This window comes from Grammomys surdaster, unplaced genomic scaffold (genome assembly GCF_004785775.1).
Source record: "Grammomys surdaster isolate TR1022 unplaced genomic scaffold, NIH_TR_1.0 146, whole genome shotgun sequence".
NCBI classification, from domain to species: Eukaryota; Metazoa; Chordata; class Mammalia; order Rodentia; family Muridae; genus Grammomys; species Grammomys surdaster.
This window is the reverse complement of record NW_021604604.1, coordinates 6,610,542-6,627,154: the sequence shown is the minus strand read 5'-3', so window position 1 is coordinate 6,627,154 and position 16,613 is coordinate 6,610,542. Positions and strand designations below refer to the sequence as shown.

General features: G+C 35.3%; 1 protein-coding gene across 1 annotated transcript in view; it reads left to right on the top strand.

Moving 5' to 3' along the window:
* Malrd1 (MAM and LDL receptor class A domain containing 1) overlaps nucleotides 1-16,613 on the top strand; it is a 639,509-nt gene that overhangs the window by 114,020 nt on the left and 508,876 nt on the right. The window contains exons 12-13 of the mRNA XM_028764924.1: nucleotides 3,309-3,482; nucleotides 11,583-11,703. Coding sequence (XP_028620757.1) covers nucleotides 3,309-3,482; nucleotides 11,583-11,703 — 295 coding nt within the window. The remainder of the gene's footprint in view (nucleotides 1-3,308; nucleotides 3,483-11,582; nucleotides 11,704-16,613) is intronic.

Here is a 16,613-nt window from a genome sequence, read left to right as displayed (position 1 = left end):
AAAAAGACTTGTCTCTGTATTAATATTATATTCAACTGTCTTTATTGGTACAATTTTAAGCATTCTACTCAGCTTTGTTTAAATTGATGTCCTACAATGATGGGAAATTCCTTGTGTTAGGTTTAGTACTATAATCATTAGGGTCTTGAAGTTTCTGAGCACCTAGGATGCTCAGCACCACCAAGACACTAAAGTTTTCTCTTTGCTGTGTTTTAATTTATGTTCAAATATTTACACTATGTTGTACCTTCATTATTACACATGCATTCTCGTGTTCCTTATTTTCCCCAACTCCCACTAAACATGGTGGATTCCCACGGACATTCAAGATGTTATCCATAATCTGATATAAATTCTTTCTTCCTCTCTCTCTCTCTCTCTCTCTCTCTCTCTCTCTCTCTTGCTCCCTCCCTCCTTCCCTCCCTCCTTCTCTCTCTTCCTTCCTTCCTTCCTTCCTTCCTTCCTTCCTTCCTTTCTTTCTTTCTTTCTTTCTTTCTTTCTTTCTTTCTTTCTTCTTCCCTTCTCTCATCTCTTCTTTCTCTTTAAATGTTTACAGAAACTAAACTGCTATGAACTGTCTGTGTATTCCTCTTTTTCCTTCAGTGTGTTAAATAATTGCCTAATATACACAAATTATTGTAATGAGTTTGCAAGGAATTTATAGCATGCCTCATGATTTTGAGTTTAAAGCTTAGTGGCCTGCCATTGAATGTATACTAGATGGAGAGCCTTGGGGTTTTCACTCTTGATGAGAATCTGTTTGAAATCCCAATTGTATTACGTCCAGTTCAATTACTGATCCCTTAACAGTACTAAATTTGAAACAACATTGGAAGGTTGCTTGGTACTAAGTTGGTGCATTAAAGTCTCTACAATGAAAATTCTCTTAAATATAACTTGCAAGCTCTGGTGCTGTTGAATCTGGATCTCCTTGGCATTTCTGTTTAGTAACTACTCAAATGACTTCGCACTAGTGAAGAGCTGAGTGACAATTTGACAGTTCCAAATACTAATCACATGTGAGCATCTCCTGCACGGCCAGGTTGGAAACTCTCTTTTGCACATTCACAAGCTGAGAACATGGTGAGACTTACAGCAGGGATCTAAAATTTAATTGCCATTGAGAACCAAGTCCTTGCTTTCCATGGTATTTAATTAAACACTTCCCTTTGACTTTCCATTTCTAATTTACCTGCGGAGGTTGAACTTGAGCAAGCATGGCAACAAAATCTAAGATGAAATGGACAGTCAGAAAGGATGTTTTAATCAGGTAGTGCCAATTACATCTACGCAGGAAAATAATGACAAATTGGGACACAGACTGGTTAGTATTTTGAACTGAAGAATTTAAAAAGAACATTAAAATGTGTCTTTTTCTTACTAGCTAACTCCCTCTTTGAATGCTTCATTGTTCTTTAAGATGTCTCTACAACCTTAGGGCTTTCTATATGGTAATGGGTAGGATGAAAAATCACTGCATCTGAACCTCATTTTGTGGAAGTTTTGGAAAAAAAATCATACAGAAAGAATCATCCTCTAACTGAAAGGATTAATCTTTTCCTCACACAGTTCCAAGTCCCGAGAACGCACCTCAGAAGGCCCTGGTAGAACAAACGAGTACTGAAGCTCATGGTAGAGCTTCTGATGTTAGGAACAAACAGAGAATGCCTCTCGTTCTCTTCAGTATATAGTTAAACCAGGGCCCTTAAATGCTATTATCGTTAATGATGACTAAGGAATAGAATGATTAAAATTTTCTAGCCTCCTAATATTTTATGTGCCTTAAATTATTGATGAATAGTACCCTATGAACATTCAAGCTCATCAATAATATGATGATAGGATAATTAATAGACTTATTTGTTATAATTTTGCTGTATTGAAAACATAAATTTTCAGAGAATGTTTTTTTACTAGTTTGTGGTTTGAATATAAAACAGTGTACATCATTATCCTCAGTGTTATAACTTTGAATCATGATTTGCACAACCCAGACTTACAATAAGCAAGAGGATAGGAACCTCTTCTGGTAGGTGGAAGACCCATGACTATGCTGGCAAAGACATATCCTTAACTTGTTTTGTTGTGGCACATTTATATCTGATTTATTGATAGTACATTGACAAATTTAAAAATACTAACTCACACAGGTACCCAAAGGAAGATAAATGAAAGATTCAATGAAAGTAATTAGTATTTTGTGGTATTGCACATTTTATGATCAGAGAAAATAAAGTCATACTTATTATTAAAATATTCTGGGATACTTAATGGAATTGTGAATGCGGGTGTAGGAAAGTCAGAGGACAACTTTCATAAGCTGGTCATGGGTATTGAACATGGGTATTGGCAGCAGTAGCATTTATCCTCTGAGATATCTTGCTGGCTTATTACTTTCTTTTTTCCTGCTATTGAAAATATTTTTTTTCATGTATATTCTGATTACACTTTCCCCTTCCTCTACTCCTCCCACTTCCTCCTGCCACTTCTCCCCTCTCATCCAGGTCCATCTCTTTTATGTCTCTTATTTAAAAACAAACAGGTTTCTAAGGGAATGTAATGTAACATTATATAATATACTCATAATATGATAAAGTAAATGCTAATATACTGGAATAGGACAAAACAAACAGAAGGAAGAAAGCCCAAGAAAAGACACAAGAAACAGACACAGGCTCATCCATAGACCCTGGAATCCCATGAAAACACTAAATAAGGGAGCCGTATGTACACACTGAAGACCTGTAGGGTAAAAAGAGAGTGAAATTTATACATAAAATGTAACAAAATAAAAATAAAATTTAAGACAAAAGTGAAAAGAAGTCTCTGAAGAGGGCATTCAGTTTTTCTGTTGGCCATGAACTTCCGGGCATGTGGTCTACCTTTGAGAGTAGTCCAACTTCCTTAGGAAAAACTAAATTTCCTTTTACAATTGGAGATCGCTTCCAGCTTAGCAAGGGGAATGTGTGTCCAGTTCTTTCAGCTCTACCAAGCCCTGTGCAGGCTCCCCAGTCTCTGTGAGTTCATAGTACTTTAGTCACGTTGATTCAGATGGCTGTATTTCCTTGGTTTTCTCCATTGCCTTTGGCTCTTACACCTTTTCCTCTTCCAGGGTTGCCTGAGCCGTGGAGAAAGGGAATTGAGGGAGACATTTATTTATGACTGAGTGGGAAGGCAATCAGGCAACAACATCTGTCACCCATTGATGACCTGTTGTTTTAATTTACAAACAGAATATATGATATATCATCTACATATCATGTATTTGTATGTATGTGTGTGTACAATCTCCAAACTTATTTCTATAGGTGCGCTTTTGGTATCGTTTATCAGAGCATTCCAGTCTCTCTGTTTTCACAAGAACGTCAATAGATGGCAGTTTGCTAAAGCAGAGTGAAGTGACCCAATTCTCTGAATCTCAGTGGAGTCAAGCAAAAGTTGATCTCCATGCAAAAGCTGAAGAGTCTACTCTTCCTTTCCAGGTATGCACATAAGGAATTAATGCACTGTATCAGAAGGTAGGTGCTTCAAACTAAACATTTCAGACAACAAAGTAGCATATTCAATGAATGTTTACTGTACTAACAACCCAGGCACATTAATGCATATATCAGTTATTTGCCAGGCAACTGGATAGTTACTTTGACGGAATTTTTCAGAATTATGTGTAGAAGTGTAGCAACTATCAGAAACAAAACTTCTATCAGCTGGCTGAGAAGAGAAATTTGGAAAGGATTTTAGAGCTGGATGGTGAGTAGAGTGTCACGAAACACTGCCATTTAAATATGACACAGCTGTTGGCACTATGAGCACACAGTGCAATGAATGCCTGCACAAGGCAGAACCCTTCAGCATCCATCATGGATAGAAGAGGTGCTTGTGATGTCCCATAATTTTTTTCAGGGAGCTAAGGAATTAAGTTACTGAGGAGGATGGGAATTCATTTTCTCTAAATGGTGTACTTAGGTAATAAGATGGACTTCATAGGCAAAGGAGGAGGGTTAATACAGGGTAAGGCAATCACAATATATTGGATATGTGTATGAAAATGTCAAACATGAAGAAAAAGTGCATTTTCCTAATGTACTTGGCATATCTGAGGTGAAGAAAAATGACTTGGATTGTGCCTATGTTTTTCTCCTACTGCTCTTGCCCAATGACACAAGGGTCTTTGTTGACTTTCGATATAGTTGTTTTGATCAATAATAAAAGCAGGTGACTGTAGCTTAGTCAATAAGTGGATACAGAAGTTCCACTTTTCTGGACTGTGACTTCCTTCCGGATGATGCAATTATAGAAACTAGATCAAATGGTGAAGTGTTGAAAGTACTTTACTCCTGAATCAGGGCCTATGGTTGTCCAACTCATTGATCTCACTGACTGCAAATGTCATCTTGCATCTTTCTGTTTCCTAACTTGAAAGAACTATAACGATGATAAAGGAAGTACTTCGGGAGAGGCTGAGTATAAAGAGATCATGGTGAAGATGTTGTCTGTATAAGTGGGTTCCGGAATCTTAAATCCTTGGCCAAATATAGGATTATAGGAACTTGCTTAAGCCTTCTAAGCTTCTTTTTTACCTGTTGCTATGGTATGAGAGCCTGACTGTTGGGACTGGAGTTGATAAATAACATACACTCATGAAATGTTTTCTTAAGAATCAGATGAGATAAAATGTAGCAGTCAAAGAGAAAACAAAATATTTTGACACAGATGCTGTTAAAATCTTCATCTGTGTGTTAAAATTACGACTTTCACTTGGACTCAATAGTACCTAGATAGTAAATTACTGTTGGAGAAAGGCTGGGTTCTCATTGTAGAAGTAAGGCTTTTATCCTAGACTAAATAAATAAATAAGTAAATAAATAAATATCTATGTAAAGAAATCTAGCATTGAGTAACTTACACAAAGTAGCTGTTTTTATTGCTGTAGTGAGCATTACTTCCATATTGCTTGAAAATGTTTTAAATAAAATCAATGTCAGGATTCCTTCATATTTTGAAAGGGAAAGTTCTTTTGATCAAAACTGTGAATTCAATAATTAGAGACTTTTACAGCTAGAGAAATCTCCTGAATAAATGCCAACATTTAGTGGGTAAAACCGTGATCACTGCTGTTGGGAGAAGTAAAGACCTCCATGGATTCATCTCGATATTAGTCTCCAAAGCATGAGACAGGTCACAAAAATGAGGTCAATTTATTCTTTGTAGTGCTTGTAGTCTCCATTCAATTGCTTCAATATATTCATTGTATTTAGATGAAAACTCATCAAACCTATCAAGTATCTGTTATTAACTGATGTTGGGAAGAAAAGAGAAAACCTGTTTATAGGTCTAGCTGTCTAAGAAATACTATGAGCGGAAATGACTGCTGTTCCTTTCTGTGACTGGAAGATCTCTTCCACTGTCACTGGAGAATTTCAACAAAATGTAGACTTAATTCTTTTTAATATTACTTACTTGGGGTTTGAGTTTTAGATTTGCTTTGCTATGCAAATTGAGTATTCCCCTCAATTTCAGAAAGTGTATTAGCTAGGTTGTAGATTAATGGTTTTGTGCTGTATTGTGTTGTGATGGCCTCAGATGGTGACCGTTGCTAACATACCCCGCACTACTGATCCCAGGCTCTCTATCCCATGTTTGAGACTTAGTACCACATTTTGGCTTTTCTTTCCAACAATCCTTGACACTGGGCTTTTGCTGAGCCTTATATATGCCTAATTCGCCTGACAGGTGAGTCACAGGTGATAATCCACCTCTGTACTTTTGTCTGTCTTTCTTTAATCCTTTTTCATGCTCACTGTAGCATGTATTTATTATAGAAAATACAGGTCAATTAAAAGTAGCAAATGGAAGAATCCTTTAATCTTTACCATCAAATTTTATTATTATATGTCTGCAATCTCAAATCAGAAATTTGGTATTAAATTTGTAATGTAGTATCCTATTGAAAATTGAGAGTTAAAAGCTTTACCTGATGTCAATCAGTGGAAGATATTTGGGCAGTTTGTATAACTATGAATATGTTTTTTTTTTTGCTCATTTCCTGTAATACAACAAGTAACAAACGGTACTTAGGTTATATGAACAATCTTAAGTCTAAAGTATTCAGATCCTGAACCCATCTAGTCCACACAGACTTTGGATAGGAATTATCAAATTACAATAGCTTTCATATGTAGGTTAGCTTAGATTTTGTGCATTTATACATATACCTATGCATATAAATATGCATCTTCATATGCTATAAATAATTTATTTATTACAGCAATATGACATAAAATTATAAAGTGTTTATAGCCAGTAATGAAGAAAGAAATAAACAAAACAAATGTGCAGTCATACATTGAATAAATGTCAGCAATTTGTTTGTTGATGTATTAACATTAATTATCCAAAAAGATACCACTTTGATCTTGCCTACATCTCCTACACAAGAAAAATGCTGTTATTTATTAGTTATAACAGCAATATAGTTATATTGTTATCAGATTTCTCTAAGTATATCTTTTAAATCCTGAAATTTTGCATTAAGATTCTAGCTATGTACAAGCTCATGTATTAACAACAAATATAGGTATCTTATACCTATAGATAGTCTATCTAGAGCTTAAATCTGAATGTATTTTAAGTGAGTATTTTAGAAACACTCCAAGGTTGGGACACTTAAGTCTGGAGGGCTGCATCCTTTAAGGGTATCATTGGTCTTGGTTTGATCATTGGCTTCATATGGTTAATCTCTGAACCTATTTATTTAGGACAATCCAATCCTCTCTAAACATGAAAAAGAAGAAAGGTCCTGGATTATGAGATCTATGTATTTCATTTTAACCATGAAATTTGGATGCAGTGAGGTGCTTTGATGTGAATTGAAGACCATAACAGGGAACAAATTGCTTTGAGTTTCCTAGGGAATAATCACCCTTAGTTGCTAGGACTTTAGTTCTCCTGCTGGGAAAGGATTAGGCTTTCTGTTGATTCTGTAAGGAAATTAATTTAACAGTCTTTCAGGAATCTCTCCATCACCTGGGTAGAAGAATTGGAAGAATTTTAGTCCAATAGTTAATTATATTCTGCCCAATCTGTTTTAACTTGGTCTGTTCACGTTTGGCTGCTATGCTGAGCCTTTTATACATAAAGATATTCCGGCACTTTGCCATTTCATTTTTTTTCCACTTCTCTTCTAAGTTCTAGTATCAAAAAGGATTTTTATTTGAATATTGTCTTTTGATTTCTTATTGATATAATGTATATTTAAACATATTTACATCCTATTGAAACAGTTATAACATATTCTAGGTTTCGTCTGAAAATGACTCTTTTATGTTTTCCACAATGAGTTATTTGATGTACATTCTCTATAAGATTTATTGTTATTAGTAACATTTCATCATTGGAAACATCAGTGAAGAGTAAGATTTATAACACAGAACTAAATATTATCTGTAGAAAGTTGCTGAGTCCTCAGTCTTCTCCATGTAGAACCTCAGGAAACCTTGAGTTGATTGAAAGCTTTGGTGTGAACCATCTGCTGAACAACTGAGATCTCATTGTTTCACGAAGTGACATGAAGGGAAAGAGGATATGTTTTACTTTTGTTTCAGGGTAAGCTTTGAGTTTTGTTGATGTGCAAAATAAACACTTGAATATTATCAGCACTTATGAGTTATAATTTCAAAAAAGAAGAAGGTTTGTGGTTTACAGTGTAATTATATTTGCATAAAACAAAACAACAAAGTTTCAAAAATATTTTTGTAATATTGTATAATTACAAGTAGCAATGGCTTAGGTTACACATTCTTCCATGTGGCTCTGTGACAGTCAGCCAGTTACTCCTCTACAATTGTTTTTCTTTCACTTTAAAATGATTACAAAATCTGTGCCACATTCACAAGATTAAAACTGTACATAGCAAATTCTAAAGAAAAGGTGGCTGCTCCCACATTCCAGTTTCTTTCTATTTCTAACACATTCTATTTTCTGTTAGTTTAGTAATTAATTTTCTTCATTTTTTTAATATAACAAGGCAGGAAAAGATATAATGCTTTTTTTCTGGGTAAGCTTCTAGTTTTGTTGATATATAAAATAATCACTTGAATGTTAACAGCATTTATGAGTTACTGTTTTCAAAAGCAAGAAGTTTTGTGGTTTTCAGTTTAGCTATAGCTATAATCAAATAAAACAAAATATCAAAGTTTTAAAAATAATTTTCAAAGGGAAATGAATATACATTTGATTAGAAAATGAGTTTTCAGATTACTTGAGGATCCTTAAATTTTAGCTTCTCTTTTCCATTGTTGAAATATTTCTTCTAAATAAACAGTTGTATATTTGTTAGTTTTCAGTCTTGTAGTTCTGAAAGGTAACAAATTTTAGACACAGCACAAAAAACCTGCCTGATAACAACAACAGCAATCTAAACCAACACACACACACACAGACACACAGACACACACACAGACACACACACACACACTGTTTTTTTAAAATATAAAAATAGATATGAGCTGATAATAATTTATAGTTATGTATCATAAGGTCAAAGAACAACTTTTAAAAATTGGATGATTTTTAATAATAGTATCATTGTAATTTGTCAATACATGGTCTTGAATTTAATTGCATAGTAGTAAGCTAGCAGGGTTGGTAATAACTGAATATTAGTTTTCTATAAATTTTGAGATATGTTTAAAGTTACAGTTTAATAACATTAGTGAATCACTTGGTGATTCTGTTTAGTTAAACTTAAATATCCAAATCTTCATGATCTATGATGTCAGTGTTCTACTTGACCTCTAGTAAGGACCTACCAGTTAGACATGTAGAGTACTTCTCTTCAGGAGCACAGAGTGTTACCTCCAACATTATTCTTCTTCTCTTCTGATAAATGTCTCTTTTCTGTATTGGAGTAATCACAGATTTTATTTTATTTGACATTATCAGTGCATAATATTAATATATATGCCAATTATAAATGATACATAACAGTAAAATACAAAAGGAGAATCTTCAAGTTCAAAGTTGCCACAAATTAACTAGTTAGTAGTTTTAACATTTTCTAAATTGTAGTGCTTATAATGTTATGCAAAAACTCTATTATAAAATCTGTGCTAATATTTTCTGCTTCTTGTGTGAAAACCACATCTCTTAGCCAAGACTTCAAAGAAGCCAAGTACAATTAGAATTTTGCAAACCATACAAATTATATGTGTCACATGGTAAAAATATAAAAAACTGCAAATAGGACAGCTGTTCTTCCTCACTGCTACCATCTACCATCATAGCCTGGGTTCGTTGGTTCAAACATTCTTATTGCCTTATTATAACTTTGAGCTCATTCTATTCATCAATTACTTACATGTGTATTTTTAATTCAGATATATCTAGAAAACTAAACTATTGTATATTTCAGCCTATTGATTTTTATGTAAAATTTTAAAATTAGAAACACATGTTGAAGGACTTCCCATATTACTTCAGAGAAACAAACACTATGTTAAAAGGGTGCTTATTCCTTAGGCAATGTATAATTGCTATCAAAAGCAACATTAGATGCTTGGTATGAGTGTTAAATTTAAATGGAGAAAAGTGGGTTTAAATTAAATGCTATTTCTTGAATGAGAATAACCACTATTGGCTGAAATGTTTGGTTACTCCCTAATTGGTGACACTATTTGGGAAGGATTAGGAGGGATGGCCATATTGGAAGAGGTGTGTCACGGGGGTTGCACTTTGAGGTTTAGAAAACCCAAACCACTTGTAATTCCCAATTAGCATTCTCTTCACCTCATGTCTGTGGATCAAGATATAAGCCTCAGCTACTGCCCTAGCTCTATACCTACCTGCCTGTTGCCATGCTATCTGCCATGATGACCATGGAATTTAACCTCTTAAATCTGTAAGCTCTAATAAACTTTTTGTTTCCTATAAGTTGCCTTGGTTATAATTTATTATCATAGCAAGAGAAAGGTAACTAAGACAGACGGTGCATTAATAATGATAGTATTCTATAGGGAATATACGTGCTCTATCAAAAGCAACAGTAAAATATGTGGATAGCAGGTATAAATATACGGTAATTGGGACACTAGTATATCCTAGATTATTCTTCTTTTTAAATAATGTCATTCAATTAGTCTGTACTAAAATTCTCCTAACTCATGCAATTTATCTGTTCAATTTATTATCCAGCTAATTGGTTGTTTTCTAAAACCATATACTTCCTTAATGCCCTAAGGTTTACAGCACCACATACCCTTGCTTTTGGTTGGGTAGCATTGTCTATTTCTTCAGAGCAACATGTTTGTCAGAAATTACTATTAGAGTTCAACTTAATTTTGTGAAAGGATATCAGCTATGCCCTTTGTTGTTGGTGGAGCTCACAAAATTAGGATAATAGAAGCAAATCAGTAAAAGTACCCATCAAGTTTAGTTTCACATAGGTAATAGAAATAATTTCCTAAAATCCAAAGTGAACTGTGTTTTACTGCTTGGGTTCAATGAGAAAGGACTGGTAAGCAGAAGTACTGATTGAAAAAAATATAATCTAATTGTAATATATAAAGGCAACACTGTCAGCATGATGTCTCCACTGCAAGAAATGGAGAACCATGTTCTGAGCTTCAACATAAGTAAACTGTTAGTGTCTCAATATTAGATATTCACAGTGATAAGATGAAGGTAGAGCTACCAAATATGTCCAAAGATGGTATCATCTGACCATAGCCTTAGGGCTCTAGAAATAACTTACCAAGGCATCTCTCTCTCTCTCTCTCTCTCTCTCTCTCTCTCTCTCTCTCTCTCTCTCATTTATTCTTTTCTCCCTAACTCCCACTTTCTCCCTCCCCCTTTTCTGTAACTTGCTCCGTGTCTCTTGCATTCATCTCTTCTCCAGCCTTCTTCTCCCACTCCTTAACTTCTCTTCTCTGTTCTATTTTCTCACAATTTTGTTCTTGCGTTTGCTTTTGTAGTAGAATAAGCACACAGAATAATATGAATGGTTAACAGGAAAGAAAGTCAAAATATGCCAAGTCACCATTCAGAGTTTTGATGTAAATTTAAACAGATGCCTCCTAGTGCTTTAGTAAATGAATATGACTAACAGCTATACATGCTTAATGATTGTAATTGTTATCACACAAAAGCATTTTTCTATGCTTGTACATAATGTATATCCATATTTAAATATTCAGATGTGGAAATGAATCATTTCAGCCAAATCATTACAATGAATTCATATCTCAATTAAATTGAGCTGCACACCACACAGTTGATTACCCAAAAGAGCTCACTTTAAATGCACATGACTCTTAATGGCAATGGAAAGCATGCCCTTCAGTGGTGACAAATGCTGCAACTTTTAACGGAAACAAGGTTACCTAACATATTAAGGTTACATAAGAGGCTGTCAAAGCAGTTATGACTATATAACTTTATAATTTGAATGCTCAGGTCACAACAGACTTCTAAAATTAGATTGAAAAATGGAACAGGTGTAAATGAGTTTCTTTATTGAAAGAAAATGATTTTGAGATTTTACTTCTATGGTATATTTTAATAACTTTGTCTTTCTGCAATAACAGTTAATTTTAGAAGCTACCATTTTGTCACCAAATGCTACTGTTGCTGTAGATGACATCAGTATATCCCATGAATGTGAAATTTCCTATAAGTCACTTCGTAGTACCAGCACACAAAATAAAGGTAAGATATTTTTTCTTGTGAGTATTATAACTTTAAACATTCAAGCAACTTGCTCTTATTTAAAAAAAATATAGTCAATAATATTTAATACAAGATACAGATCCACTTGGTATATTTTTCTGTGCTAAGTAATTTTATTTATAAAATAAATAATTTATTGCTTTAAAAACATTCTTCCTGTTTTCATATTTCCCCATCTTCTTCTCCCTTATCCTTTGGTTTCTACCACTTGTACCCTTCTCAATGAATCCATATTTCTTCATTCACATCTTTTTTGTATGCTATCTACTGAGTGTAGAGTTACTTGCTTGTGTGGATGAAATTCTTTCCCTGGACCAAGGGCAACTTACCTTTAGTTACACCACTGAAGGAAGTGACACACTCCCCCAATATGCATTCACTGCCAGCACTGCCTTTGTGAAGGGTGGGGTATAATAGGCCCCTCCCTCATCCATGCTGAAATGTTGAGGGACCCGATCTTGTGCAAGTCTTAGCAGATTAGCATGGCTTTATTGAGCTCCTGAGCATAACGGCCATGTCATATCCAAAGGTCATCGTTTGTTACACATATCCTCATCTTGGTTCTTACAATCTTTGTGATATTTCTTCCTTGATGTTCTCTGAACCTTGAAAGAGGGTGTTATAGCTGTTGTCGTTTGGGTAGAGCATGTCATCACTACTTATTCTAGGTGTTTGGGAGAACTACATGTTTCCTCATTAACTACAGACTGCTGAAGCAAGAAACTTCTCTGGTAAAGCCTGAATCCAGAACTAATGTGTAGGTATAAACTTGAATAATTAGAAATATATTTAACAACAGGATTGCTTAACAAAATGATAGTAGTAGGCTCTTCTTTAGGACCTATAATGTATCAGCCAAGTTTATAGAACCAGGAATGAGTTGTTTTCTATGTAATAGGCCTGAAAATCAATCTTAACTACTCTTCTAAAGATGATTAAAAATACACAAAAGAGTAACTTGAATGGGGGGTACACTACAAGAAAGAATAATGGTCCTCCCAGAAGTTCTGAGTCAGCCATGGATTATTTCTCTAGAAGTTGCTGGCCAAGGAGGGTGCTAGGATTCCTCAAAGACTATGGCCAATGCTCATGATTATCCATCAAAACTTGATGCCAAGACCCTGTTGTTGAAGATGCTATTTTGGTTAAAGACTTTAGAAAAACTAAACTAGATCTGAGTTGCAAGCTTCTTCTACATTTGCTAAAGTTCATAGTCCCCCAGAAAGTGCTATGCAGGGGAGAATATTCAGGACCACCCTGCTTTGCTAGCTAGCCAGCCAGCCAGCCAGCCAGCCAGCCAGCCAGCCAGACTCACACACACACATACACACACACACACACAGAATAAACTATTTTCTATTGAGATCTAGAATAAAGACTAATTTTGGAAGTTAATATTTAAACTTAAAAATTAAATGTATGGGCTATACTTTCGAAATTTGAGAGACACATAAAATGTGTAAAAATCAAATTTGAGTGGTTAATATTTTATCTCCCTAGACATTTACCTTTTAAATAAATATATAATAAATGCATATATTTATGGATGAGAGTATGATTTCTCAGTACATGGATATGATATATATGGGGCAAATTGAGTTAATTAACACTTCTAGCTCCTTTTTATTGGAGCTTTATAATATTTCTACTAAGTTATAAAGTCTGCAACAGATTATTATCAACTCTAATCACTCCACTGTCCTGTAGAGAGCATGATAACTTACTGCTTTTATCTATGAATATCTTAGTTCTTATTGCCTAATCAGTCTTTATATTCTGTTAGTCAGCTTTCTCAGCCTATAGTAATCTGTACCATATACTCCAACTGGCTTATTTTATTTTATTTTATTTTATTTTGTTAGGTATGGCCAAATTCCTTTTTTTTAACTTTATTTATTTATTTATTTATTTATTTATTTATTTTTTGAACATGAAATGCTTTTTTATAGCATGTTTTACAAGGGGAGGGGGTAAGAGGGGCCAGGTGGTGGAAAAGTACAAAATCTTCTTGGCCTGTGCCTTGAAACATGTCATGGTCTATACGGTACACTGCCTTGAATTATGATCTACCTGCTGTTCTTCAGAAGATATGGTACACTGCTTGAGTTGTGGTCTCCCTGCTATTCTTAAGATGATATGGTACACTGCTTTGAGTCTATCTGCAGTTGCTAAGCAGGATCTTGCAGTTGCCAAGCTTCAGAGGACATTGTGCAGGTGGGGAAAGGTAGGGGGTGAGGGTAAGGGCGAGGGTCCTGGCTTCTGGCATCTCCCCCTTCTCTGTTTAGTTAGAGAAGGCATCTTATGATCAATCCCAACTATGTGAATTTTGAATTTGGATGTCTAATTATGGGGGGGTCTTAGACAAGTTCACAACCCCAAAACACTGATGTGAGACGAGTCACATCGATGGTCGAAGGTTTTAGGCTGTCGACGATGGGCAACGTCAAGGGACTCCGATGTGGGTGAAAGGAGGGTGAGAGCCCTGTCTTAGGCCATGTAGGCTGCACCCACTCCCAGCACCACGCACTCCTTTTCGGCTGCATTGGGTGGGCCCCTGGGAAGTGGACCTACAATAATCCCGTCATTGGGCTAACTCACCAACTGGCTTATTTTAAATATCCATATATTGGAGAAAATACACAGGATCTGTTTGTCTGTCTGTCTTATATCACTTAGCTTAAGCACAATCATATCTATCCATGTGAAACAAATAAAGGGCTACCATTATTTTCTATGCTCTACAATTTAAACATCATTTTTTCTTTTATTTTAAATAGTTTTTTCTCACATAGTCTTTGCTGATAACAGTTTTCCCTTCCTCTAATCTTCCCAGTTAGAACCACTCCCTTACTGTCTCCTATTAGGAAACAGACTTCTAAGGGATAATAATAAAATAAAACAAAAAGATAAAACAAAAACTAACACACCAGAATTAGACAAAACAAACAAACAGAAGGAAATGGACCCAAGGGAAGGCACAAGAATCAGAGACCCACTCACATACACTCCATGATTCTATAAAAATTCTACACTGGAAGCCATATTATGAGCACAGAGGTAATATGGTTGCTACCCTGTGCAGGCCATGTGTTTGCTGCTTCAGTCTCAGTGAGTTCTTTATGAGTTTTGATCATATGGATTTGGAGGACATACCTTATGGCTCTTGCACTCTTTTTGCTCCCTTGTCTGTATGTTTCCCTGAGCCCTGGGGAAATGAATTTGTTGGAGACATCCAATTTACAGCAGAGTGTTTCATGGTCTCTTACTCTCTCTGTAATATCTGTCTGTGGGTTTTGGCATTTCTTCCCATGTTCCACAAGAGGAAACTTCTCTGATAATGACTGAGCAATGCATTGATGTATGGGTATAGCAAAATGACATTAGAAGTCATGTTATTGCTACATTATTTTCTTAGAAGAGTAAATTTTGGTTTTCCACTAGATTCCTGGGTTATCTGATCTCAGGTTCTTCATGATACAAGCAGTGCCAGTTATAGATTCTGTTTTGTTGAATAGTCCTAAAGTCAAATTTGTTGGTTGTTCCCAAAAGCTTTGTGCCATCATTGCCCTAGCATTTCCTGAAAGCTGGGCAGCCTTGAAGATCAAGGGTTTGTGGCTGCATTCATGTTTATGTTTCTATTTTGGTAGCATTCTGTGTACCTTCTAGTACCAAGGATGCTATAACGTTGGGGTGAAGGCTCCATGTAGGCACCTGGTTGACTTCTCCATGTTCATTGAGTGATGTAAGCATTGTCTTATGCAATACACCTTTTTTATTAATTTTTGGAGACCAACTTATATCATTTGCAATAGCCTGGATTGTTTGAGGATTTCAATGGTACTCTTTTGACTCACAATTCTGTTATATGTAACCCAATCCTCATACTGGAAGCTTTATTTGGTGAGAAGAGATGTCCATTTTGAGGTTTTATTTCCCCCATTATTCAGTGGTTTTATTTACATTGCCTTCATGAGTGTATATAATTTAGGAAGCACCTAGTATATTCGGTTTCCGTACAACACCTCAAATGGCTCTTATTCATAACCATCTCTACTTATATTGCTTCCTTGTTCTCTTTCCTCCTTGCTCACTTGATCCTCCCATTTCAGCCCTCCCTGTCCATTTGTAACTATATAGTCAATTTCTCTTCACTAATAAGATCTTTCTGTACCTCTCATTCTCTTATGCTACAGCTAACCTCAGTGGTTCTGTGGAGTTTAACTTGATTATCATTAACTTAACAACTGATATCCACATATAAGTAAATACATATCATACTTACCTTTCTGGGTCTGCAATACCTCACTGGAGATGTCTTTTTCTTGTTCTACATAGTTACCTGTGAATTTCTTGTAGGATAACATTATTTTAAATGGCTGAATGATACTGAATTATAAGTGCATACAAATTTTTCTTTACCAAACCATCCGTGATGAGCACTTGGTTTGGCTCCATATATTGGGTGTTGTGAACATTATTTTAGTTAATAATCCTTTATTAAAAGTATCATTAATATTTTCAAGTTATTTATTGCTTTATCCATATGAGAGTTTTGCTAGTGGATATGTCAATGCATTGTGTGTATAGTGCCTCCAGAGGCCAGAAGAGAGAGATGAATCTTGTGGAGCTAGAGTTACAGATGATTGTGACCTGACATGTGGGAGCTGGGGATCAAACTTCAATCTTGCAGAAGAGCAGCCAGTGCTCTTGACTGATGATCATCTCTCTAGCCCACTAGAAAACATTTTTCATTCTACAAATATATAATCCTGTGTGTTAGCATTATATACATGAGAATGTTTGCCCTGCATGCATAATCAACCTTTCCAACTCTCTCCCTCCCTCTCTCTCTCTCTCTCTCTCTCTCTCTCTCTCTCTCTCTCTCTCTC